Raw genomic sequence first — 26,882 nt, forward strand, 5'->3', positions numbered from 1 at the left:
TTTATTTTCCTCCTTGCCCTTGGTTCACATTCTCTACCCCTTGTGCCCCGCCCCTTTCTTTCCAGCACCTGTTAACCTTAAGAAACACAAACCAAAGACCACTTCCTCATACTGCACTCCTTGAACTCATCTTAAGACCTGAAAGAGGCTGTTAGAGGGCCGAATTGCAGTTCCGCCAGACATTTAGCTGGGAAAAGTTAAAACCAAATTAATTATAGATTGTAATAAGGAAGAAAAAGCATGCATTGCGTTGGTCAAAAAGTCCACTTAGTTTTTTCCACGGCAGACACATTTTTCATTTTCATCAATAAATTTATTGATGTGGGTGTTTTGGTTATGTCGGCTATCTCCCCTGTGGTAAAACATTGATCATGCTCAATTAATGTCTCAATTTGATCATTATCAACTTCAACTGGTCTACCCGACCATGGAGCATCGTGAACAGAAATCTCCAACACACTGTGAGTTCAAGTCTTGACACAAACCAGTCTTGACACGTTCAATCAGACACAGCAACTTCTCCATTGCTGCACAAATCTTTCTTTGCATTTCAGTTGTGTTTTTAATCTTTTTTTGAAATAACAAAGCATAATGTGCTGAAAATGTTGTGCACTTTCTTCCATCTTTGATATTAAGATGACTACACAAAAATTCACCAATTTTGATTAGTTCTTTTTTAAATGCACACTGATATGACAGCTGTCAATACAATCTAACAAAATGGTTTCAAATGAAGCTAAAGACAAACAAGCTTTACTAGAGAGATCTTACAGAAAAAAAACAAACTTCTTTATCAACAATATTTGAGCAAAAGGAGCTGTAGCCCGGGAGACACAGATTCAGTTACCAACTTGGGTAACAATCTGAACTGTGTTCCACTGAGACAAAGGGAAAGCTACCTTTTAAGAGGAAAGTTCTTTCAAGTTCTCAATTAGGTTCATTTTATATAAATGAGGTATGGAAACCCATACACTTCTGATTGGTCTGAAGCAGGCAGTGCTAATTGGTCAGCACTGTGAATTCTGATTGGTTGTTATGGGGCAGCTCTAATCTACCTAGACTTGTCCACTGGTGGAAAGGCAAAACCAGGGACTCCCTTCTGATGGTTGACTCAGTGGGAGTGAGCAAAGCATAGTTCTTTCAGGTATACAGAGTGTGTAAGAAGCCTTGTTGGCAAATGACCTCTAGGCTCTTATTATTTGACTGACTTATTTCACTGAACGTAATGCCTTCCAGGTCCATCCATGCTGTCACAAAAACCATATATCACTTATATGTGGAAGCTAAGGAACAAAATTAATGAAAAAACAAAACTGAAACAGACCCAAGACCCAGAAAGTAAACTGGTGGATGCCAGAACGGAGGGGAATTGGAAGACTAGATCAAAGAAGTGAAGGGATTAAGAAGTACAGATTGGTAGTCTCAAAATAGTCACAGGGATGTAAATACAGCACAGAAAATAAAGTCAATAATGTTGTGGTATCTATGTATTGTGCCAGGTGGGGGCTGTAAATATCGGGGGAAACACTTTGTATAGTATAGGGTTGTCTAACCACTGTGCTGCTTACTCAAACCCAATGCAAGATAGTATTCAAAGTAAAATGTAACTGGAAAATAAAAATAAAAAAAATACAACACAAAAGTGAGCCCTTGGTTTACCATGGGGAGCCCATCTCAGCAGAATAATTCCTTCTCAGGGTTGATAGCAAATGAATTCTCCTCTGAGTCCACAGTGACCTGGAAAGTCACTTCTCCCTCCTTCAGCTGTTTCCTCATCTGCTAAGGAGTGTCCAGTGCTTAGGGATGTTATGAGAATTAAATGAGAGAATCCAGGTGAGGCATTCAAGCACAATATTTCTGTTGCTCAAGACAAAATATGATGGTTATTATTACTACTCCCCTTGTCTGCTTCTGGCCCTCGTTCCTCTCACCTTCTCTTTTCCCCTCTCAGGAATGCTCGTTGACAAATTACAGTCCATTTATTCACTGTTCAGGCACAATCTGGAAGAGGTATGAGTGTCTATTCCTCTGCCAAATGTATCTAGGGTCTTTGAGTCAGGAAAGGACAGGAAATGCAACCACATGAGGAAAACAATGGATTTAGCACTAACACACCAGGCAGGGGTGTCCAACCTTTTGGCGTCTCTGGGCCACATTGGAAGAAGAAGAGTTGTCTTGGGCCACACATTAAATACACAAACACTAACAAAAACTGATGAGCAAAAAAAAAAGTTTTAAGTAAATTTACCATTTTGTTTTGGGCCATGTTCATAACCACCCTGGGCTGCATAGAGCTTGAAGGTTGGACACCATGAGGGTAAGGATACAGCACTTTGTATAAAAGGCAGAAATAGTAGTAAGTTGAACCCCATGGTGGTTCTGGCCACATTCAGAGGACAACCATGTCCTTAATATTCCTCCTGGGAAATCTACCATGGGCAGAGAAATCAAGCTGGGGTACCTGCCTCCCAATATGGCCATTCTGCTTTATTTTGAAAGTCAAGGGTGGAATTCATGAGCAGAATGTAGTTCATTTGGGATTGGGGGAAGAATTTTAAGTGTCTAATGAAGGGTGAACACAGGCCAGACTAGGGGATTGAAGAGAGACACTGAGGCACACCACCAGGAATTGGAAACAAACAAGGCATACCCCAGGGGTCAAAAAGGAATACTTCCCTGGAGAGTTAAACTATTCTGTATGCTAAGAAATGAGAAATGAAACAAGTAGTCATCTCAAATGTTTTTAGATTTATTTTATTACATGTGCATATTCAAACACAGAAGTCTTAATATCTTTCATAAATATCTTTCATAAACATTTCAGTATTTATTCATATGTATTTTTCCATGCTCTTTGGTCATCCAGTATTCATAACAGACTTCATAGTCATCTGAGAGAAGTTGGCTATGTAATCATTTGTTTTTACCTGTAAATGGCTAATAAAGGATTTTTATCCTTCGGTCACAGTGACTACTGAGAAATATTATGGAGGTACATTGATCTGTAATGCTAAATGATCTTAAAATAACATAAGTAAATTTGCCTTAAACTTTTCCAAATACATTCTACCCTTAACATGTTTTATTGTCCTGAGTGTCAAATCAAACTCTGTTTCTGAATTGCTGCAGTGAGGCCCACTAAAGTACATGAGGAAGTGGGACTTTCTACTCACTGCCAAGGACAAGGCCATGGAACAGGAAGTGTAAGGTCACAGGGCAATAGCGTGACTTGGTGTGATAGCAGCAAATTCAAGAAATTGTTAAAGTATCCTGTATAACTTGAGGAAGAGTATTTATGCTTTGGACTGTAATTCTATTTCTAACTCTTTTTTTTCTATTGGTCCTTACATACACCTTATTCTCATCTCAGATACTACTGGACTTGTACAGCAGAGTGAAGAATGTCCTTTAGTGACTAAAGGTACAGATACTAAAAAGAAGGGAGAAGTCACCATGCCTTAGGGAGTCTTGGAGGCCTGAAATAGCAAACCAGTTGCTTCCAGCCTGTTCAACAGTCTCGAAACAGACCCCAAACAGCACAGATTGTTTTCCCCAGCATTGCCATGGCCATGCCCAATTATGCCTTTGACACTGTAGTTCCCAGTGCCTTGTCCCCAAGCACTCAGCAACTCAGTTTCCTTTTTTTGTTTGTTGGTTTTTTTTGAAAAAATCAAATAACTTATCTAATAGAACTATAAAAAGCAGCAAATACTGAAAAATGAAGTTAAGTATTTTGCTATAGAAAATGCTGTATCCAGATTTGAACTGCTTTAATTGACTCTGCGTGGTATAAATCTACATCCACTATCATGGGTGGTACATGCTTATTCCAAGTTCTCTCAAAAGTTAATTTCTGAAAAAGCAAACTCTTGGTTGAGTCCAATTTTTTATACATGGGAAAGAGGTGCCTGTTTTAATTTTCCTCTGAACAAGATAAATATCATTAAGCATCATAGCTTAAGAAATGATCTAATATTTATCATACATAATGATTTTTCATCATATATTCAATAATATTTTGAACATTGCAAAAAATTAAGTATCTTGAGCATTTTTCTAATCTTCCACTATTATTTGCTTTTAAATACTATTCCTTCAAACTCCAGGTAACAGTATTCCTGAGAATACATCTTGTGACAATCTTATGCACATACATAAAGATACTTACTTTATCAATCAATTACACATAAACATTCAACACATTACATTCAACACATTTAAGGGCACCTTAAGTGGAACAGATGCATACATCTGCAAAATCTCAGTAGTCCCAGTGTGAAAACAGTCCCACTCTATAAGGCCCTGCTTCTCAGAGTGGAGGCTTTTTTTTTTTGCAAGATATGACAATACTGAGCTTATTGAAAAAGTTTCCAACAGACTTCCATAACACCAGAGTAAAGGAGTCAGGCTAAAAGGCAGACAGGTCAGCATAATCAAGTTCAAACAGCCCAATATCTTTTATACATAAAGGTATTTAGGATTCTTGTCAGATATTTAACAATCTTCTTCGACCCCTTTATTTTTAAAATATTTCATACAATTAAACATAGAGAATTTGAATCAAGAACCCACAAATGGGAACAACACACAGACATATATAGGGACTGAGTGAGCCCAGACACTTGTAATTACCAAACATAAGGCCTCTAACACTAATGGAGCAGCATAATTTTAACAGGAAAGTATATCAGCTTAGAAAGAATCACAAACCCACTTACATGTATATTTCTGCATCTGAGAATTAGTTCAGCATTGTGTCAATGTTTTGAAAATACTGTAAAGCATAAAAGAAACCTCTAGTTTCTGAACCTCTGTTTTCTGAAGCCATATGGATTTGAAATTTTTAGTGTTGTCCATTGTCTGTAACTCACAGATATCTTTCATTCTCTTAGTAAATAGGACCAAAATCCCAAATTATATTTGCAAGTATAAACCACAATGTAAATGATGACTATTTAATAAACAATTCTAACAGAAAAGTAATTTTCCTTTGTGATTTGGATGGGTTTAGTAGGTCTCCTCTATATATACACATACTTTTCGTAGACAACATAGTCAAAGCTTAAGCATATAGAAGGTATCTTAAATTCATTGCTATGTAATCAAAAATCTGTATTTAGCTTCAACTGGAGGACTAGAAAACACACACGCACTCACACACGCACACGCACACACACACACTGCCACCATACCAATTTAGGTATGCAGATGAGTTTTTAGATGCTTGGTAGTTCTGTAACAGTTTTCTAATGTAAACTGTTAAAACTTTGTTTTGAAATTCAGTTTTGAGCTATATTGTACCAAGTCCTACTACAGACAGCATCAATAACACACTATATATGGCCTCACAAGCCTTTTAAGTTTTATAGTTTTCTTGAGTAACTGAACTTCAAGTTAAAGTAAAATTCACAAGCTGTGTCTCTGAAGAGATTGCTCACTTTGTTTCCCCATAAACTCAAATGTCTAGAGGATCATAAGACTATTGTTAACATTGAGAAGCTATTTTAGTGAAACCTGTTCTAATGACAATAACTTTGTCATAGCTGAAAATATGCCCTTGAGGGCAGGCACTGCTGCAAGGAACACAATCGCATTTTCCCGTATCTCCTCACCTTGCCGCGACGTAGTCAGGGCTAGAAGCAGGAATACCATCTTTTTCTAGCTATTATATTTACATTTAGCTTTTATTATAGTATAGGCTATTTAGGTTCTTCTTAATTCAGAATGTCTGATCATTTCTAGAATATTCTCTCTCTAATGTGAGTGATTATGAATGCAATGATATGGCATTAGCGTTCTGATTTACAACATTCAATAAAAATGACAATTGAAAAATAAATATTGAGAAGTCCCCAGCTCTAAAAATAGTATTTTTTCCTTCTTCTAAATGGCTGTTGATCAGAATAAAAGTGATCATGGGCTTATTTATCATTTAGTTTCCCCAAACTCATATTTTCCTCATTTATTATTTGCATTTAAATTGCTACTTTTACAGCCACCTGATTTAATATTTTTGAAACTACAAAAATAAACATTTGCATGAGATGTATAACGTGAGTAACTTCAAAAAATTTCATTCTCTTTTAGAACATATTATTTGTTAATATTTCTAGGTGAGCAGCTATGTAATAGTATGCATTTTTAACTGCTCAAGCCTTCTTGTATCAGCAACAATGTGCAAATGGCTCTTTCCCCTTAGTCCTCCCTGGGTTTTATGTTCTCCACACAAGTAAATCATTTTATCCACTGATTTTTAAAAGATGTTTATGAAACAATATGCACACTGGCAGCAAAATCTACTGAGATTTGTGTCACCCATCGGATATAAAGTGCTGTGTTTTCACCTTTTCTACGCAGAATTATTCGACTGTTAGCCAAGTGATCCCCCCTCCACATCTTGTGTGCAGCTCTTACACAAGGCAGAACTAAACGTGTGACTCATCGAGGTCTGCACGAATCTCGCCCCGCTCGGTGGGAGTCAAAGTGTACTGGCTAGACAGCAGGGGGTTCTCCATGCCGTTTTCCTCGCTGATGTGAAGGACGGTGTCTCCATGCTGTAGGAGGATGGATGTCTCAAGGCCTGTGAAGTCATCAGGGTCTGAGATTTGAGTAGAGAGAGGGCTGTGTGCTGTAGCACCGTGTACTTCTGGGTCCTCCTTCTTCTCTCTTTCTTCAGCAGGAAGGGTCTCACTCTATGATCAAAAGGGCCACAATGTCATGGGAAGGTAGAATGGGTGCCAGGGAATAGTATCAAAAATGTTGTCTGTCTGTGCCCTGGCTGCTGTGACTCAGAAGATGCTGGCCTGCAAAACAAAAGGTCGCTGGTTCCATTCCCAGTCAGGGCACAGGCCTGGGATGCAGGCCAGGTTCCCAGCTGGGGGCATGTGAGAGGCAACCAATGAATGTATCTCTCACAAACGGATGCTTCTCGTCTGCTCTTTCTCCCTCCCTCTAAAAAGAAATAAATAAAATATTTAAAAATATTTATAAAAAATGTTGTCTACCTGTAACTGGACAAAGAATTACAAGGTAAGTGCCAATTCTAGCCTCTGTTACATGTAAAATCTTATATAGGCCCTTCCAATTTTCTAAGTCTCAGTTTTCTAACCTGTTGCAAGAGCATAATATCTGCTTACCTTGTAGACTGTGAAGATAAATGAGGTAATAGTGTTATGATGCTTTTTAATCATCAAAGACTACACAAATGTATATAGTAATATTGCCCCTTAGTTTTCTTTAAATACCGCATGAGAAGAAAGTGGGACCTGTGGGAATTCATTTATAAAAATCAAAAGAAGAAAAACTCAAAACCATAAAAAAATCAAAATGATAAAAAAAATCAGAACAAGAAGTTCTCATCTTACAAGACACAGAAGGCCCTATATTTAAAGGCTACATCTAAATTGGTAACATTTTAGCAATTGAACTCTCTTTAAACTATGTATTACATATAGTTTTCAGTGGTTATTTTAGCTGTGAAATATTTTCTCTTCCATTTTTCATAATGAAGACTACCAGACATCTCTTTTTGTTTCTCAAGTAAATGTATTCCTGGCCATATACTTCATATAAACTCTTTTTTCATGATGAAAGGACCACTGTCTCTCTGGCTAGCATAACATTATAGACCCAGACTTAAATTATATGACAAAATCGTGCACATTGAAGTGATTGCTAGACATAAGAATGCAGGGAGAAAGCCTTGCCTGTTTCTCTAGCGCCCTCCCCTGCTTGGGAGACAGGCTGTGAAGATCAGCAGCAACAATGGCAGGGGAAGATGTGAGGACCGGTTTGTCCATTCCTTCTGGTTTCCTGGACAAGGCTGGGCTGCAGCCTTGTGGCTGGACTGCGGCAGGAAGTGCATCTGTTGGGGCACCTCCTGGCTCTGGCTGAGCCTCAATGAAGGTCACAGATCGTTTCTGATCTGCTGTAGGTCAGAAGTAAAGCAGTAAATGGAGGAGAAATAGGTAATCAGTGCTTAACAATTAGCATTAACTCGGGTCTCCTGGCTTTTCTTAGTAAAGACATTGCTGGTTCACTAATAAATGAAAGCACACTTGACTTTTAGGTACATATTTGGATTTCACCTTCTTACAAAAAAGCAGGATTTGGTTAGAAAAAATCGTTTTTATATAAATGGCCTAAAGACAAAATTTGCACAGAGCATTAGGAGGTGAACCTGGTCATCACTCACAGCAACTGTCAACTGGATTTAAAAGTCCCTTTTATCTGTCATTTCTTTGCCTTCAGTAACTTATAACAAATCCAGTTCCTGGCTTGTGTAACGAAAATACAATCTTCTACAGTCAAATAACATAGCATTCATAGTTTACCTTAGGCTCTTCCATTTCTCTAGATTCTTGGGGGTAGGAATGGGGGTTGGAAAAGGTGAGAAGGGAAAAAGGCACTAAAGTTCTCCGGGAAACTGTCCCCCTTATCCTAGTGCCTTCCCAAGGTGGCGCTTATCTGTGTGAGTTTCTGCAGGCCTTCCTGGCTCAGCGGTGTGGCATCACGCCAGTGGTACAATCAGAAAGAACACAGAAGGTCTCACCAGATGGCTTTGTTTTAGGTTGAATGCTCCTCCGAGTGGTTGACAGCCGAGCCCCGTGGCGATTTTTGGGTTCAGTCTGAGTCTTCTGACGTGACAGTAGAGGACGTCTTAGCTAAAGGAAACAGGGAGCATGAGGCTGGCAAAAAGGCCTGGGGGAAGGCACTGTGCACAGAAGATTCTGACTATGGTTTATGCCTTGCTCTACGGGCTTCTCAAAACTGATGGCTGTTTCTTACATTTGTAGCCATTAAACTTCTTTCTGCAAGTTTAACCATAAGTATGTGATTCTAGCATCTCTTTAAACCAATTCTATGTCCTAGGAATATTATCATAATTTAAAATAGCCCATGGGAGAATTTTCATGAATTTTAGGATGTAGAACTAATACGTATTGCCTACAGATCAGGTTTTGTTCATCTAAAAGGTGTGGTTGTACATATGTGAAGTCTTGAAGGGGAGGTTGATGAAGAAAAACCTCAGATGCCGGGGAAGTACCTGGTATCCAAATCAATGCTGGGATGCTCCCATCAAAGTAACAGTGCAAAGGCTCACTTAGATTTTTATTTAGACAGTAATGTAGAGGAAACCCATCTAAGGAAATCCATAGAGATAATTTTTTAAGATTTTATTTATTTATCTTTAGAGGGGAAGGGAAGGAGAGAGGGAGAGAAATATCAATATATGGTTGCCTCTCGTGTGTCCCCTGCTAGGAACTGGCCTGCAACCCAGGCACGTGCCCTGACTGGGAATCCAACTGCAGTCCTTTGGTTTGCAGGCCCGCGCTCAATCCATTGAGCCACACCAGCCAGGGCCATAGAGATAATCTTTACTTTGATTTCAGTTTTAACTCGAATCATTGATCTAGAAATGATGAAGAAAGGGCAGCTATGTCTATGCCTCCACACAGAAATCAATTTTATAACAACTCTTCCTCGGTCATTAAATTTGGCTGGGAGAGAAAGGTTCTGGATAGCGAACAAACTGAAGTATACAGGCCCACTTATTTAACTAAGTCATCAGCTTTGCTAATATGAGCTGACATAGAAGCTACAAACTCTCAGATGGCCCAAGCATCTACCATGATTTAAATTTGCTCTGTACTGCTAATTTCAGGCGGGGGGAATGTCAAATATAACCTTAATATACATGGACACTCAGAAGTGAATAGAACTTTCATTTCACAGGTTGACGCTCCTGCCCCGTCCATGTCCGCTTACCTGCCTCAGGCCCCGTTTCCTCCCGAGCGGCTGCTGAACAAGGAGATTCTGTTGGCCAGGCTCACTCTGCACACTCGCCACCCTGTCAAGTACCAAGAGTGTTAAGGCGCCTGGAGACAGTACAGAAGACCATCCTCTGGCGGGTGTTTCCCCAAATCACTCATATGAAATGGTCACTTCAAAGATACCATTATCTTTGAAGGAAATTTTGGAAAGAACCCCTGAGATAGGAGTTTTCAAAGGTTTGGGAGGGAGGACGAGGCCTTGGAGCCCCAAGCTGCCAAAATTGAGATTCTGTTTTCAATCACAGATGCCTTATCTATCACTCAACAAAACATTGGTTTAATCACACCCCTGGTTTGGAAACCACCAAAAGGCTTATGATGTCATATTCTAATCTCAATTTTTTTTTCCCAAGGGAAGGATAAGAGGTGGTGACGAACAAACACAAACAACTCTACCACATGGATGGGGACACCTTTTTTAAAATTTCAATTTAAATGAAAGTTAAGATGGACGAATATCAAACACATCAGACACAGAATCCGTTTGGGTGAAGGGGCACATTCAACACATGTTTGCAGCCTGAAGTCTCTGTGACTCTGAGTAAATAAATAGTCACGTGGGCAGACAAATTTTTTAATGGCTTTAGATTTAAAAGGCTGACAAAGTAATTAATCTGGCAGTAGACCTCAGAAGATTAATTATGAATATCAAGTAGCTGCACTCCAATATATTATGCAATTTATAAGAGCAACAACCTGCTCCTCCCAAATTTGCTGTTTATGTGTGTATTTTATGTGCACAATGACTACTGGCCATGGTCACTATTTTAGGGTTGGGTGAAGCTGAAAACACTGTCATGGGCCCACGCCCCTCTTTCATTCTGCATGCATGTGTAATTGGTGCTCATCATGGGAGTGGGGTGGACGGAGGAAATGTCCTGTGCCCCAGGGAACGTTGTAATCCCCTGGATGATGCCAATGTGATTGTTTGATTAATGGGTAACTAATTGCTGCTTTGCCTTTGCAAAAGGAGAGTCATCTATAAATAGTTTTTAGAATAAAATATCCCACAGAAAAATCCAGAGTTACCACCTATCCAGGAAAAAGAGAGAAAAACCACATTCATTTCTCTCCCTTTTTTTTTTAAATGAGCTATCTAAAAATCTTGCTGCAGTTGTAGGGGATAAATTGGTGGCAAGATGGACAATTAGATGTTCCCCTGTTGTGTTGACAACTGGTTCACCATGACATGGTCGACCAAGGCACGCCTGGCGTTTTCAAAAAGTTTTATATTTCCACTAGAAGAAAATCAGTGATTCCCAAATGGAGTTTTTTTAAGTTTTTATGAAATAGGGTGTGACTATATCATAATCATACCATTTGGGATAGATAATGCAGAATTCCATAAGGAGTCCCCCAAACAGATGTTTTTAAAACTTTCTTATTCTCCTAAATTGCAAGTTTAAAAAGCAATGTACGTTACTTTTATACATATGTGACCTTCTACCATATATTACTTTTCTATGAAGACAGAAAATTACCCCAAAAGAACAATGAAGTAAATTCTGATAAGCAATCCAGATTGTGTTTGAAATGACATCTCCTTATTAATCACACATCTTAACATGTGTTTTACATTGGAAAGAGTATTCAGTTACCACATACACAAAGGTAGAAACACATTTCTCCCAAATACCAAGCAAAGCTTTCATTGGAATGGGTTCGTCATTGACATGTAAACATTACCTCAGTTCCCTTAGCCATAAGGGGAGGTCAATACTTACCACCTACCTCCCATTAAGGTAGAGAAAGGAAGTTAGTTGATGTAAGATGGCTTGAACATGAAAAGTAATGTATATGGCATGCTTCCTTGTTTTACATTTGATATTGGTAATAAGTTTATTGCTTTTAGAGCACTAAGAGGAAGTGGGTAGTATAATGGTTTGATAATAATTGGGCAGAGAAAATGAAATTGAGGCAGTCCACTTGTCTCTATGTATTCAGTAGTCTAAGTTTGTGAGAAAAAAATGGAGCAAGAAAAGAAAAACATGTTACTCAGAGAGTGCTAAATGTCAGAACGTAATGGTAATTTCATGATGATAATTCCAAGGGAAGGTCATAATAAGCATCAAAATTTTCTCTATGGATAGAGAGGCTCACTTCCAAGAAATAGATCAAGTTTATAGCTTTAGTAATTAGCTGTTCTATGTAAATGTTACAGTATTTCATCCACGGAAGTCACATATCAAGGATGGATTTATGGAGCATACCTTTGGTGATATATCCCAGCTAAATTCTCCCTAAAAATGTGATGTTGACATTTATATTTGGGACATGAAACCCTGGTTTAACTGTGTGCAGTCAGGACACATTACTATTAAACAGCCAGAGAAGTTAATAATGGAAGTTATTTATGCAGAACGTGTTTCTTTTTCTTGGGTCTATGCTCAATTGAAGTGACATATAAAAAGTAGTTTCAATTTAGCTTCTCTGTATATCATATAAAATACAAATCACCTGTAAGATCTGCAATGTGTGGCCATAGGTGTGTGATACTAAAACTAACCAGGAAAAGACCCGGATGTCGGCCCTAAGCTGCTCTCCATAGAAAACTGGCTTCCTGAAACTTTGAATCTTGGGAATGAGAAATGACTCCTTTCTACTGTTTTGCTAAATGAAAGAGCAAAACAATCAGAATAAAAGCGAATGAAACTAAGTCAAAGCTAAAACTGTCCTTTGTATTTTTGAGGCACTGAAAAACATTACAATGGCAAACCGTAGCACGGTGTGAGTTTTGGAGAAACCGGTGCACTCGGGGCCCAGCAGAACTGGAGTGACTCAAATGGCTACATGAAAACAAACACTTTACTCAAAAGGGAAAGAAGTCATCTATAAGCTGGGGGATTTAGATACTGTTGGGCAATTCTGGCACAACTTATCTCTTTTTCCTTGTTTCAGCATGATGGCTGGGTTGTGGTGAACAAATAGGTATGTATTTTCCAATGGTATTTCTCAAAGGGTAGGCAAACAAAGGGCCATTCAGTGATAAGTAAAAATTCTTGTCACTTGTTTCAAGGTATAAAAGTGTATAGATTGAAATATATTCAGAAATCAGAAATGTAAGTAGAGCCCTGGGTGAGGAGACTGGCACACAGAAAATGAAGTAGTATTTTCACTGCTTTTATCTGCATTTCTAGATTTGGTTTTAATGTGGTTAGTAAAACCTAGAAGTGGAATACAAGACACACAGCACAGCCATTTACCCTTAATAACTGCCCTGTGATGGGAATGATTAAAGCCAGAACCAAAGGCGCCATAAAGCACTTGGAGAGAACAAGGAATTTAAGAGCAGACAAAATCCTGCTTTTCCCTTTTCCAGTAAAATATTATTGCTGAAAATTTACTCCGTCTCCACAACATCCAAGAAAATGCGTTTTAAGTACCAGAAAATTTAGATATGAGAGGCTAGAATCCGATTAAAAAGGGAGAATAATGTGGACCTTAGATTTCACATAAGAACTGATTTAGCAATGACAAAGTATGCAGAAAGACTGTTTTGATTTTTTTTTGTCCTTTGAGAGTACTCGCCAAATTTTTATACTTTGAAAATGTGGAGGATCACCAGATAGGATCTACTAAATGGGTTATTTTTTAATTTTTTCTCACCCAGACTATATATCTTGTTCAATCTTGAATCACATTCTTATTTTCCACTGGGATTAAAAGTATCTTTATGGAATCAGACAGCATTGTAAACTCTTTTTTAAAAAGTAGAAGTGATTGTCAGTTTCTGCCATTTGAATTGTTCTAACATGACCAAACAAAATCTAATTCTCAAGTACACACATCCAGGCTTGACTAACCTTCTGTACGTCTGTCTTTTTCTAGAGAAAAACCATGGTCTATGGTGTGTGTGTGTATTGGGAGGTGGGCAGAGGAAGGGAAGATCAACATTCTTAACAAAAGAGAATTCTTCCCTAGAATATTATTTCAATGTATTAATTCCTAAAAAAGAATCTTCTCTGCATAGGCTAGTGCTTTTAACAAGTTGCTATTTCTTGTCAGGAACCTTTAAAATAAATCAGCACAGGTTTCATCCTAGTAGAACCTGTCAAAAAGTCTGCAAAATTATTATTTTTTTTCCCATCTGTTCATCATCAGGTCATCCTGGTCTCTTCCTCATTTAGCCCTCAGAACCAACCTGCTTGTTTTGCCTAAAATGAGTGCTCTTTCAAAGGCACATCCTTAGAAAAATTAACCAAAATATGAGGGCTGGAGAGAGGAGCTGGGTTCACTACTCTCCATTAGGCATGCCTCCTGATATTCTTTAAGCTTTGGTGCCAGGGTTTCCTTAGAACGCCTTCAAGTATACTGTAGGTCCCGGATGCTCTGGTGTGTGTGTGTCTTACACATGACTTCCAGGGTTAACACCTTACTGCTCCTTTAGGAATTTAAGAGTCTGCATCATAAAGAAGTTTCATGCTCGAATTAAGAAGGCCTGCAAACCGACTATAACAAATATATATTCTATTTTATAAACCCACCTCTGGGTAAATGCCCAAAGTTCCTCTCCTCCAAAGAGAACTTGGTGATGATGAAGTTCAAGAGATACGATTTGCAGTGTGTGGCAAAAGTGGATGTGCTAGCGGCTGGCGGAACGCCTTTGCTTTAACAGAACTGGTCAGAATCCAAAGGGAATGCCTCATCTTCCAGTTTCTTAATGATGAGAACTGAAGTCCAGGGTGACCGGTGGCACCCAGAATGACCAAACAACAGTTACGGAAACCACAGATCAACGATAGGTGATCTAAGACAGTCATCAAAGCCCTGACGGGACTAATTCAATTGTAGATAAGATCTGTCTGTAGCTTTGGCTCTGAACCAGTCTCACATAGCAAGAATCTGGATTTATTCCCACTGACACTGAACCCAGGCAGATTGGATTGGGCTAGAGAACTCCAAGGCAGTCATTTGAACCCTGAGCCTGCCAGAGGGGGCCAAATCCATCGGAGAGTTTCTAACAATCTATTCAAACTGCTGTTGTTTCTCATGAACCCAGGACTCATTCCGGTTAGCAAGAACAGAATTTGGCCTAAGCAGAAAAGCACTCAGACAAAGTTGGCCAAGTGGAAGGCTACTTGAACACTTTCTCCTCTCAGGAGAAATGCTGAAATTGTCTTCTAATCAAGGCTCTCCTGTCTGGCATGTAATATTAAGTGTTTAACAGGTGAACTTTGAAAGCAGTGGCCACGGTGCTCGATGCGGTTCTGATCGCTGTAAGCACTGTGAGCCACAGAGGGACACCACTCTGAGGACCGGTGTGTTCTTCCTCATCCCCAAAGCTCTTGATTGTGGAAGTAAGTCTGCACTCCAGGGCACGTCCACATTTACCATCAATAAGAGACTGCTCCATCAAGTCAAGGGCTCGCAAACACAAATGAATGCCATGAATGATGGGTCCAGTAAAAGAAAAGAGGTACACCTGATGATGGATGAAATTTCCCATTTTCAGTTGTAGAAGAAAATGTGAAATCTGAACAAGATGCAGGGAAAACAAAGGACGACCTGTCACAGGAACGGCCTCTCAACATTTCCTCATCTTTGTGATAAAGCAATAAACACGGGTGGATTGTACTCACTCAATAATGCAAACCTGAAAGGGAATGTTTTCTCTTGAGATGGAACAAAAGCACTCTTAGAATGAACAAGAAGCATTACCCCTAATGAGGATTAGTTGAGAGGTGTGAATCAACAGCACAAGATTAGGAATGTTTGACGTGGTTTCTCTGAGTGTTAAAGGTGCAGACCCCCTTTCTGAAGGTTTAAAACAATAGCCATGACATGATATTGTTTGCACTCTGAGACTTCTCTTACTTACCAAGAAGTGTTCGTATCTGCTGTTTCAAGGCAAGTTTTGGAGTCATCTTTGTGCTGGGACAGACATTCTTTATGTAAGTGATGTCTGAACAAGCTACTATAATAGCATGACACATAACATGCATCCAAGAGAAGGAATTACATAAAATCGTACTTACACTGCTGCTGTTAGTATAACATCATTGTTTTCTTACCATCCATGGTATTAACTAAAAGGCCTGTGTGGATTTAATAAGGGGATTCCTGATGATGGGGAGTTGTAATAACTGGCTTCTTCTGAGCAATATTTCTTAAGGAATGTCAGTGTGGGAGGGAACGATTAGATGGGATAAATTTAACATTTGGCATATGAGACATTTTAGATATTGACAGGCCAAGCCCCTAAAAGAACTCCACAGATTTTTTCTTTGGTAGTAACAGTTTGAGGCCATTTGTGACTGAGCTCTGAAGCTGAAAATGAAGGAGGCTACACCTTTGACTTCCAGGCTTGTATGTTCATGAGCAACAAAGGGCAAGAAATGGAAATAGATACCAAGACGGGGCAAGAGGAGACAGAGAGACAGAGGAGACAGGGAACGGCTAGTTTCCCAGCACAGACACCAATAGACAGGTAGCATTGACACTGTACCTAGAGAGGCTGCCCTCGGCGGCCAGGCCCTGGGAGTCATCGAGGACATTAGGTTCACTGCAGGAGGGGTAGGGAGATGAAGCATTTAGGGAAAGAAAAATGCAAACAAATAAAAGAAAAAGAAAAAAGGGCATGCAATTTTCTGCTTCTGAAAACCAAAATAAATAAATAAATTTAACAGAACAAGGAAGGAAAAGGAGACAGTCAACCATTTCACCTTGTGCTGGGTTTGTCGAGACATAAGGACTCAAGGCAATGGGGGAGGCGGGACTTTGGATGAATGGGACTCTGAGAGGAGTGATCGGTTTATTGGTCAAGAGTCGGGAGTTAACGTGAGCTCCAAATGGAAACGTGAGCTCTGAAACGCATTGTAGAATGAGTCTGTACAGGATGGAACTATCATTGCTATGGTAACTATCGGTTGGGTGGTTATTACGTTTAACCTGCCTCATGTACATGAGGTTTCATTGACCAGCATCCTGCTTCTTTCTTGCTTGTTGTGACTTCATCATACAGAAACTACTTACCATGAACTGTCACAACCAAACTCTTGGAACTGATGCCATTCAGAAAAACACAGAAAGAACCAAACTTCCACTGCTAATTTTGCAATGAAAATGCAAGTAAAAAAATGGAAGGAAGACAACCCTGGGAAATTCACATGGAACTCCATTTACCTCCTCACTCCATCCTCTAGTGACCGAATTGTAAATGGTAAAAGAAGAAACCTGTCAGGTTGGTGAAATAATAATGAAATCATTTATTGATTTACTGGGAGGCATTGATTTGGGGATTTGTGAACCGAAACTGTGTCATACTTTATTTTTCTTTCCTTCACTGCCTAGCACTGAACATATAAGCATACAGGAAGCTCTCAATAAATACTAGTTAAACCATGCAGAAAACTAAAATACTGGAGTGTCTGCCCCCAAGGAATCAGTTAATATGATACACTGTAAAAATAGCCTCCGCCCCCAGAAAGAGGGCCTCTTTCCTTAATGTACACAGGCATTATCACCTTCACTAGCCTCAGAACATGACTGAAGCTCTAAGGACTTAACTATATTCTCTTTCCAGATTTCTAATATATCTCTAATAGAACAAATTTTCTCCCTGGAAATGATTGAACCCAAAATGGATATGTACAGAGGAATTTATGGCTAGGTTACTTTAGATAAATAACAAACAACAACAAAAACTCTACATTCCTGTAACTCCCTAATTTACATAAAACTTTTAAATAAATCGCTAGTTTTATTTTACTATGGATGGAAACTTGCATGTTGCTAACAATTAAAAAGATATTGATAGTTAGCAATATTAACTGCTTCCATGACTTTAGATCTTTTTTTAGGACATTTTATAGTTTGGCTCTGATTTTATACAAATATTTTATTATAAGACTTCTTTTTCAAAGGTAAATTCCCAAATGTAGGTAAAACAATCTCTAACAAAGATGGTAACCCTTATATATGATTAATTTTGGTAACAATTAAATAATACATAAAATACTGCTATTTTTTACAAGTATACAATTTATTTAATAATCACCTTTTATCATTTTCCCTTATGTTTTTATATTATTCAAAATTAGACTTTGTTTTACAAATTTTATTTCATCTGTCTAGATTATGAATTATTTATATTTGCTAAAGATTTTGGGTACAAGAAAATTATTTCTGCATATAAACTGATTTTACCTGAATATTGTCATGTTCCCTGAGTTTTATTATTTTTCATCTATAAATTATACCATATAGAATCTATGGCTATTAAGAACAAACAACAAACCAGAAAAAAATCCACAAATAAGGCAAATCCTTTGAAAGAATTCAGTTCCTCAAGTAAAAATATCATTAGCTCTGAAATAGATAACGTTTTGACTCTTATGTCAGATTATTTTATAAAGTTTTTATTGTATGTTCTTAGGAAGCAGAGAACAGGGCAGGAAAATGAACCCTGTTTTGAAGGGTTTAGTCATAGAATTATAGAACTATAGATAGAGAAGTCACCCAACGATTGTTTAAGCCAGCCTCCTTATTTCACAGAAGGGAAAACTGTGGGCTCTAGGTAAATGACCAAGGCCACACATGGTAGCCTAAGTCCTTTTCTGTTTGATTGAGCCTCACTACCCCCAACCAAATGCTGATGACATACCAGGAGTCTAAACTTTACCAGACACATCAGGCTTGTCCTGTGCACTTGCCAGGCTCTCATTATTAGCTTAGCTAATTATATACCTGAAATACAAGAATGTCATTTGAAAGAAGACCCTGCATCTATTTATGGAAAATCTTTAAGGAAAAACAAATGCTTGGATCAGAAATTTAGATCCCTACCACTGCCCTGGGTTAGAAAACTCTCTGCTAATTGTTGCCTGTACCATCCCTGGTCAAAAAGTCCCTTGTTGAATGGACCACTTAAAAACATCGATTGTTTGCTTCTCTTTCAGCCTTTTCTCAATAACAGGAGTAAATTTTTTAGACTATCTTTCCCCCAAAGTCAGAGTATAAGATATCCATGGCTCTTTACCTTTGGCTAGGTAACATGCCCACCTCAGCCTGAGGTGCAGACGAGCTAGAGACGTGGCTGGAGAACCTCCTCCTTCCAACGGCACTCAGGAGGTAAGCTTCCTGTTCACTTACCACACTGGGCATGCTTACAGAGTCATCTGAAAGGGGCAGAGGAAGGGGGTGTTACAAAGCTATGACACGGATCAGAAAACCTGAGCCAAATTTGTACGCAGGTTCACTCCTTCGCTCGGGTACAACCTTACAGCAGTCTCTAAAGCCAAATTACCATCTGTTCCTTTGCACAATTCACAGCTAAGACCTGGGGGTCTCAAGAAACATGTTCCCTATTTGCGTAAAAAAACCAAGACCTTAACAGTGTAGCCTCTAGAGTTACTGAACATTGTTGCCTTGGGAATGAATGTAAATACAACTGCAAGGTAAAGCCTCTGCTTACTTCATTTAAATGATGGAAACAGCGGCTCAGGCAATAAAGCTTCGTGAAAGTGTCTCCTTCTTAAAAGAAAGACCTTGAGGTTCTTAGTTTTTAATCTGCACAAAGGGACCAATAAGAATTCTTCACATCCACACATCTCCCACTCTGAACAGCCTTCCTGAAGTAAATGTGAACTTCTTGTCCATTCTTACAAGATTATTTGTGAAAGTCAAGGGACATTTGTAATTTCATGGTTTCAGAAAAGCCGGACTAATACTTTAAACATTCCAGGAGCAGTTCAATGAGGCGCTTGTTATTGAAAAGGTCAAATGCTTTTCTTTAACATTCAAATACTACACTCAGTACGTTACATGGTTTTTGGACTGCTGCAGAGGTTTGGGGAAAACATTTTGGAAATCCAAAAACTTCATAAATAAGTGTTTATTTTAACCTAAACTTTAAGTTTCGGGCATGTAGTCTTGCTTTCTCTGTAAAAGCAGAATTAATATATTCAAATTCATATGAAATTTAATTAATGGTAGTGCAGTATTTGTCACAGAGTGGCCTCAGTCTAAGTGAGCTAATGTTGTTTGCCACTGAATGGTGAACATATTTTGTTCAATACGGGGTTTTGGTGAACTTTGCTACCCTCCACGCTCCTCTGCCACCACTTATTTAAATTACTCCAAGTGGCTATATTTCTAATGAAACTTACTTCAAAACAAGACAATGAGTATGAAAAGTGCTGGAAATTTTAATTCTCCATATAATGACAGGCTTGGGGTTGTTTTTTTGTTACAGAACAGGGTTTTGTTTTTAGGTGAATGCACAGAGAACTAAACAAGTAAATGCGCCTTAAAAGTCATGCAAAATGTGGGAGGGTACAGTAAGCTCTTCTAAGACCTGTCCAGATCTCACTGATTCCCTCCCTCCCCCCCCCTTTTTTAACACTCCTGGGTCACTTAACACTTACTCCCTCAATATTTGTCTGGTGATGAGTCATGTGCTGCCTTCCATTCCCTCTTTTGTTCCATGTTCTTTACAGAAAACGCCCGTCATCTTCTCTATAAGACCTCTAAAATCTTAAAGGGCAGAGTACATATCTTTCTCATTCATTTTTGTTCCTCATCTTGATTCTGCTGTGTCTTAATGCAGGTTTGATAATTAGATGGGAAAACAGTTCAATTCGAAGCAGTCAACCATCCAGCTTTCATAGCCCGCCTCATATAAATGAATACACACCCACATCACAACCACACTACAATATTTGTCAGCAACCCTGTTTCCATTGGGATGGTTGTAACGTCTGGGAGCAGAATTATTAGCAAAACACTGCATGCTCGTCAGTGTATGAGTGTTGGCATTTGGTCAATGCTGTCTAAGTTTACATCTCCACTTTTTCCTACTTCCTTCCTAGTGCCTACGTCATCTACTTGTTCATATGTTTACCTGAAAAGTATATTCACCTCTACTAAAGATAAGTTGTATTATTTTCCATCATTAAAAAAAAAAAACTGTGGAGAGTACCTTCAAGAATTAAAGAAAAACAGATATTACTTTAAGCTCTTAACTATTACTAGGAACTTAACAGATATTCAAACTGCTGATCCTTATCTCTCTCACTTTGTTTTCTTGTTTTTTTCCCCCTCAAGATTTTTCAAAATTTCCCTAATTATAATTTTAGGGGTACTCCCATCAGGGGTGACCTGGGGGATCTGGAAACAAGTATGCCTGCAGGCTGGGAGCAGAACAACATGATTATCACTCTGTTGGCTGGCCAACCCCGAAACTAAGTCTGCTAACATTGTGTTGATATGTGTTTTGAAAAAGCATTTATTTCTTTCCCTTTCCTACACACCCAACTGCAGTAGGGTATGAAAGTACTTGCATTCATCTCAGTTAGTTAAAATTCTAACCTCAACTCTCTTCTGTTTAATTTAGTTCATAGTGGGCCTTTTTGTTTCATATGAAGGGGCTCTGAGTGAAGATTTAGATGTTGCTTTCACGGTGTGTGTGTGTGTGTGTGTGTGTGTGTGTGTTCCCCACACCAAGTCAAGTCTCCTTCCATCATCACTTGTCCCTGCTGTGCCCTCCTCTATTCCCCACACCCCCCTTTACCTCTGGTGATCACCATGCTGTTGTCTATGTCAAGAAGTTTATTTTATCATTTTATTTTATTTTAATGGTTTAGCTTAAGCCCTTCGCCTTGTTTTGATTCCTCAGGCACTGACAGCACACTTTGCTATAAATATTTCATCAGAGTGCGTTTAAAACACATTTGGAAGATAATGAAATATTTTTAAAACATTAAATAACAGTGGTGTTTAATGGAACTGTTCACCTTTTACTTTTTAAAACCTGTCCCTACTCATTTTGCTGCCCAGCTGAAACGGACACAGAATAATATTGAATGTAAAAAAAAATAAAAATGAAAAAAATCTATTCCTACCAAGCTCCCTCATTTCATGACACCAAGTCTTAAGCACATGTGTTTGAAGCTCCCACCTGCTCCAGTCACTGGGGCACACTTAACGCAAACCTGGGTTACATTCCTTCGGGACAGCCCGCTGGTTTACGTTCTAGATAGTAGAGCCTCTGATCTCTTCTAAGTCCTCATTTTTCCTTGTCCAATTGGATCATGTAAAGGGATCAACCCTCTAAGCACGATGGCCAGGAGAAAGGGGAAACTATTTCCATTCATTATTTAAGCACAATTTAAATGAGAGTGGAAAAGGTTGAATATGTAAGCTCAAAGCAAAGAAGTACTTTCGGCCAGAATTCTTCCCAAAAGACCAAGGATTTCAAGAAGTGTATAGAAGAACAGACTGTGGGGATCATGGAACCAGCCACAATTCCATTTGAAATCCTTTTTGTAAAAATGGCCAAGGGATCACAACAGGAAAAGGTTAGAAAGGAAGGAGCCCCTCCCAATCCCTCCTCCGCAGGGCCAAGCTGTGTCACAGCACCTGCCCCCCACCTGCCGGATTCCGTGGGGTGACCTACTTTCCTCATCCTCCTCATCGGTCCGACTCAGGGTGTCCTGTGAAGCCTGCTGGGAGGGCTCACTGTCCTGCTCCCAGACGGTGCCGGTGCCCGTGTTGGAGCGGGACATGGTGGCCAGGCTCAGGCGGTAGGCAGAGGTGGAGGTGCCCACGGTGCTGATGGACGTCTTCCCTTGGTAGGCTGCGGGGATGAGAGAGCCCGGGAAATCCGAGGTGAGGATTTTGAGAGCAAGTGTTTGCTTGGAACTCCTCGCTGACCACTGGCATTTTAAAAGGTCAGTTAAAGGATGTGTCCAGATAGATGATCCTTAGGACCAAGTAGCAAATGGAAGTGAGAACTTTTTTTTTTCAAAAAAGAGAAAAAATAAAAATTGGCCAGTGATATATTTGTAAACTGAATAGTTTCCTTATGGGATCATGAAATTTCTACCAATGTAAAATGTTTTGACATTGTTTCCTCTCTCATTGCTTTTCAATTTCATTTTCTGAGGTTGGTAGAAGGCAAATTCATTTTGACATGAATCATAGCTCCCAACTTGCCAGATTTTACGAGAAAGATGTCTCACCTGACACAAGCGTAGAGAAGTAATAAATGCATTGTCTGACAGAAACTTCACCATCAAAATCAGAATACATACTCAAAACTGTTCTCTCATTCTTTTCCTAGGAAATTATAATTTATAAAATACCCCTTGGGTTCTATGTCGGATTATTTTATCATAAAGCAGAATATTTGAATGGCTCTGTGGAAACTTCACCAAGATTGTATTTGTCAAAATTTTTGTCTTCGATACTTTGCAAGCAAAGATACAAGGGAAAAGCCGTGCATGTGATATTCTACTCACGGGTAATGACTGCCCTCTAATGGCAGATGACTTATTTTCTCTCCTTGGCAATATGCTGTTACTCATTGTTTAAAAAGTTACATTACTTTACATTACCTAAAAAGTAAGCAATGTATTTCCAAAGAAAATCTTTTGAATAATGTAAAGAAATTATCTCCTAGTCTGCCAGGCCTGATTCAACCCTCTCTCCCTCCAATTTGTGAAAAGTTTAAGGCTTTATAATCAACCACACAGACCTTGCTTTAAGTCCCCTCCCTGTTGTCACTGTCATGTAAATTACTTAATCCTCTGTTGAGTCTGTTTCCTCCTTCTATCGGTGGACTGAATTATGCACCCTGCGGGTATTTATGTGGATTACAGGAAGTAACACCAGTGAAAGAATCTACCGTACAATAGATGGTCGATGAATGCAAGGCACCCTTCTCTTTTGCAAAAAGGAAATGAAGACAAGATTTTAAAATACTTTTGTCCCCAGAGTTAAATGTTCAAGAAGGGGCATAACTACTGAAATGAAGACCGCAAAAGTATTTTAAAGGAAGTTAAATTAAATTCCCATTACCCGCCCTGAGTATTTTCGTTGTTGACAATGATCACATGGTCAAATGTACGGGTGGGCTCACACGGCTAACCCACACGTGGTTCCAAAAAGAGCCGCGACCAGAACAGTGGCATTCTCTGTAAACTTGTGAGTGCCCTTGGTCAAACCAAACAAGAAAACACCGCGCACCCTCACCTGACCCACTGTGAACCGCCTCTTTCAGAATTTTTAGTTCGTTGTTGAACTCGGCGATGAGGGAGCTCTTACACAGAGGGCGTGGAATGAAGCGCCGCTCCAGCTGGTCGGCAATGTGCTGCCGCGCAGAAAGCTCCTCATGATTCTCCGCGGGTTGGGCCAGAAGCTGGAAGGGAGATGGAGAGTCTCAGCTTCCCCACCTGTCCAGCGGGCTAATTATTGCACCTATTTTATCGCTGGTTGTGAGGATTAAATAAGGTGACCCATGCATGAGAAGCTTTTAGAATAGTGCTTTATACAGAAGTGCTTAATCAATCAATACATTGCTTCTAATCACTGCCACAGGAAATCGGGGCATGAAAAGAGTCAAAGGGAAAAAAACGGAATAAAAGATTACAATGAAATAGCACACTGGGTGTCTCAAAAGAAAAACATGACATGCGTTAACCAACCCATCTTTCTTATGTTTATTTTAGATCCGATCTCCCTGAAGCCACTAAAGAAGGAACATTCTCCAGATCATTCCACTGGGTCGGTCCTTTTTTTGGGGGGGGAGGTGATGAGTGGGGAGAAGGGAAAGGTCTGTAGACTGTGAAGCTACTCCTAACATGAAATTTTATTCTGTGGGATACATTTTTGAGCTGTTTCCTCATCAAGCATGATATTAACAGGCCCTACTGTTATGCCGTAGGTCATGATATTAGCAGGTCATGGAGCCCCAGGAACACGACCGCTGTAACCCTGCCTGAACCTGGACAGCAGCCCGTGCGCGGGGCTTGCACTTCTAGAAGGAGAACACGCAGCACACCTTGCACTGGATGAACGGGCGCAAGAGCACGAAGATGGGGATTCGGGTCCGCACGATGAAGTCCAGGAAGTCCCACAGGGCCAGGCCCCCCACCTTCCGCAGGGCCATCTCCTTCACCTGGAGGCTCAGCCAGTACCACTGGCTCCCCAGCTGCCTCTCAAAGCAGACGAGAATCACCTTCAGAGCTTCACAGCGGGAAGAGAGAAGAATGAGCCCGCGGTCTTGTGTTATGAGGACCCCTGCCCACACCCAGCAGCCCACACCCACAGCCCTCGGTGCATTGAAACATTTCCAAATTTCTACGCTCTCTCCATTTTTCCAAATACTTACAAATACTCCTGAGTGAGAGGGTTCTGGCAGGAAAATTTGTATGGTAGACATGCTTTGATTCTGAATTAGAGGGCACAAATATCCTTCTTAGGTGCATTTAACTATTTTTGAAAATACGTTGCAAAGTAGTTCATAGACTTGAAAGGAAAAATGTGTTATAAACATGATGTGTGGCTAATATTTTGCTTTCTAAATGTTTTATCTTTAGGGTAATACCAGCAAATCAGTCACATTCTAAAGTAAAACATGAGTGTTTTAAAATATTTCTTTTTTAAGCTTAGAAATAATATATTCTTATTAAAAGTAAAATTAAATAATGTAGCAACACACAAAGTTAATTTTTTAAAAAGTCCTTTTTTTTTCAGATCTCTCCCAGACCCCACCCTGCACTGCTCCCCAGAGGTAACCCGTAGGTGTGCCTGAGTATATCCTTCCAGGTTGCACATCATGTCTACTATTACTGAGCCCTGTCGGATTTCTTTCACGTTACCTCTTTCCTCCCAGATTCTGGCAGCCCTGTTACAATCTATCATTTTTTTTCCAGAAAGCAGAATTCCCAAACAGTGTGTCAGGACCAAGAGAAAGTTGTAAAGATGTCAGATCCGTGGGAGCTTGGTCTGCCACCAGGTCCCCGACAGAGTCTGCCATGAGCAGACAAGGGGACCCAGGCCTTCCTGACCGTGTCTGGAAGCCCATCTCAGCAACTACAAGACACTCAGAGATCCAACTCCTTAAAGCCCTCGAGCCACACACACTTTTACCATCTATTTAGGGCCTTTTCAGGAGAAAACCATGCCGTATAACGGAGAGAGATGTTGCAAGATTCTTCTTTACCTCTCTTCCTCCTGAACATCTCACTTTTCACAGCAGCCACTCATCTCCAATTCCTCTCCCTCAACTAAACAAATAAATGAACAAAAAGCAACACTCCTCTTTCCCTACCCTGATCCTGGCGACATGTCTGCTGCTCTGTGCCCACTGGCCTCCTCTGGGTCTCTGCCACTCTCTACTTCCACCCTCACCTCCACCAGCCCAGCACATAAACAGAACAGCAAAGGGCTCAAAGCTGGGGTTCTGTTGCTAGATGGCTTGGACTGGAGATCTTGATATGCCAGTTACTCAGCCTTTCTGGGCCTTAGCCTCCTCACTCCTAACATGACACATCTATTTCTTAGAATCATTACGAGGGTACAACTTGATGATATGATATAAAGAATAGAAAATACTGCTGTGTACACAGGAATGCACAAAATAAATGTAAAGATAAATTTAAAATAGAGCTCCAGTAGGTTGGCTGGAGGACCAAAGGAATTGCTTTTATTAAAATGGCAGAAAATGAAAAGAACTAAAAATAGTCACTTAAGTGTTTTCTCCTATCCTTGTCTTATATGTGAAGCCCTCTTTTTCCATCACCTTCCGTACAATCCCAAACCTCACACAGGGCTTTGTTCCATAGTCTAGATTTTATCTGAACCCCATATTCTCACACCTCTGGCAACCAAGTCCCACGTGGGCAGGTCTTATGCACATGCGTCTGCGTTTCATTTTTCTCCTTTTCATTCTCATTGTCAATCGCATCATTTTCCAATGCATCCCTTTATAATGCAGCCCAAACACCTTACACACCCCAAACACAAAAGACCCGTTTTTACAGGTGTATAGGTATTCATCTTCTACTCCCCACCAAGATCTGCTTTGATGAACTGAAAAATGTCAGGCAAGATGCTCTCAACTTCCTCCGTTTGAGATGTCCTGCTGGCATGTTCCTTATTATCAGCGCTGTGGCTTAGTTTGTTCAGGGCCAAGCAGTGGCCTCCCAGTGTTGCATGGGTCAGGAGCAAGTTAACAGGGTAACAGGGAAGTAGGAGTGGAGGGGAAGGGAACCAGCAAGCTTACGGGAGGACAAGTGCACTGGCCACACCAGAGTGAAGATTAAGCTG

The 26,882-nt window shown here is 39.8% G+C and overlaps 1 protein-coding gene across 1 annotated transcript in view; it reads right to left on the minus strand.

Annotated features, from left to right (window-relative positions):
* Positions 1–6,425: 6,425 nt before the first annotated feature.
* UNC80 (unc-80 subunit of NALCN channel complex) overlaps positions 6,426–26,882 on the minus strand; it is a 157,183-nt gene continuing 136,726 nt past the window's right edge. Inside the window, exons 49-57 of the mRNA XM_037042137.1 lie at positions 24,613–24,797; positions 23,805–23,970; positions 22,228–22,407; positions 18,811–18,949; positions 16,279–16,335; positions 9,769–9,850; positions 8,552–8,663; positions 7,707–7,927; positions 6,426–6,692 (exon numbers count right to left, since the gene is read on the minus strand). Of these exons, the coding sequence (XP_036898032.1) occupies positions 6,426–6,692; positions 7,707–7,927; positions 8,552–8,663; positions 9,769–9,850; positions 16,279–16,335; positions 18,811–18,949; positions 22,228–22,407; positions 23,805–23,970; positions 24,613–24,797 (1,409 nt within the window). The remainder of the gene's footprint in view (positions 6,693–7,706; positions 7,928–8,551; positions 8,664–9,768; positions 9,851–16,278; positions 16,336–18,810; positions 18,950–22,227; positions 22,408–23,804; positions 23,971–24,612; positions 24,798–26,882) is intronic.

The sequence above is a fragment of the Sturnira hondurensis genome, unplaced genomic scaffold, assembly GCF_014824575.4.
Source record: "Sturnira hondurensis isolate 20B ecotype Veracruz unplaced genomic scaffold, ASM1482457v3 Scaffold0003681, whole genome shotgun sequence".
In the NCBI taxonomy this organism is placed as follows: domain Eukaryota; kingdom Metazoa; phylum Chordata; class Mammalia; order Chiroptera; family Phyllostomidae; genus Sturnira; species Sturnira hondurensis.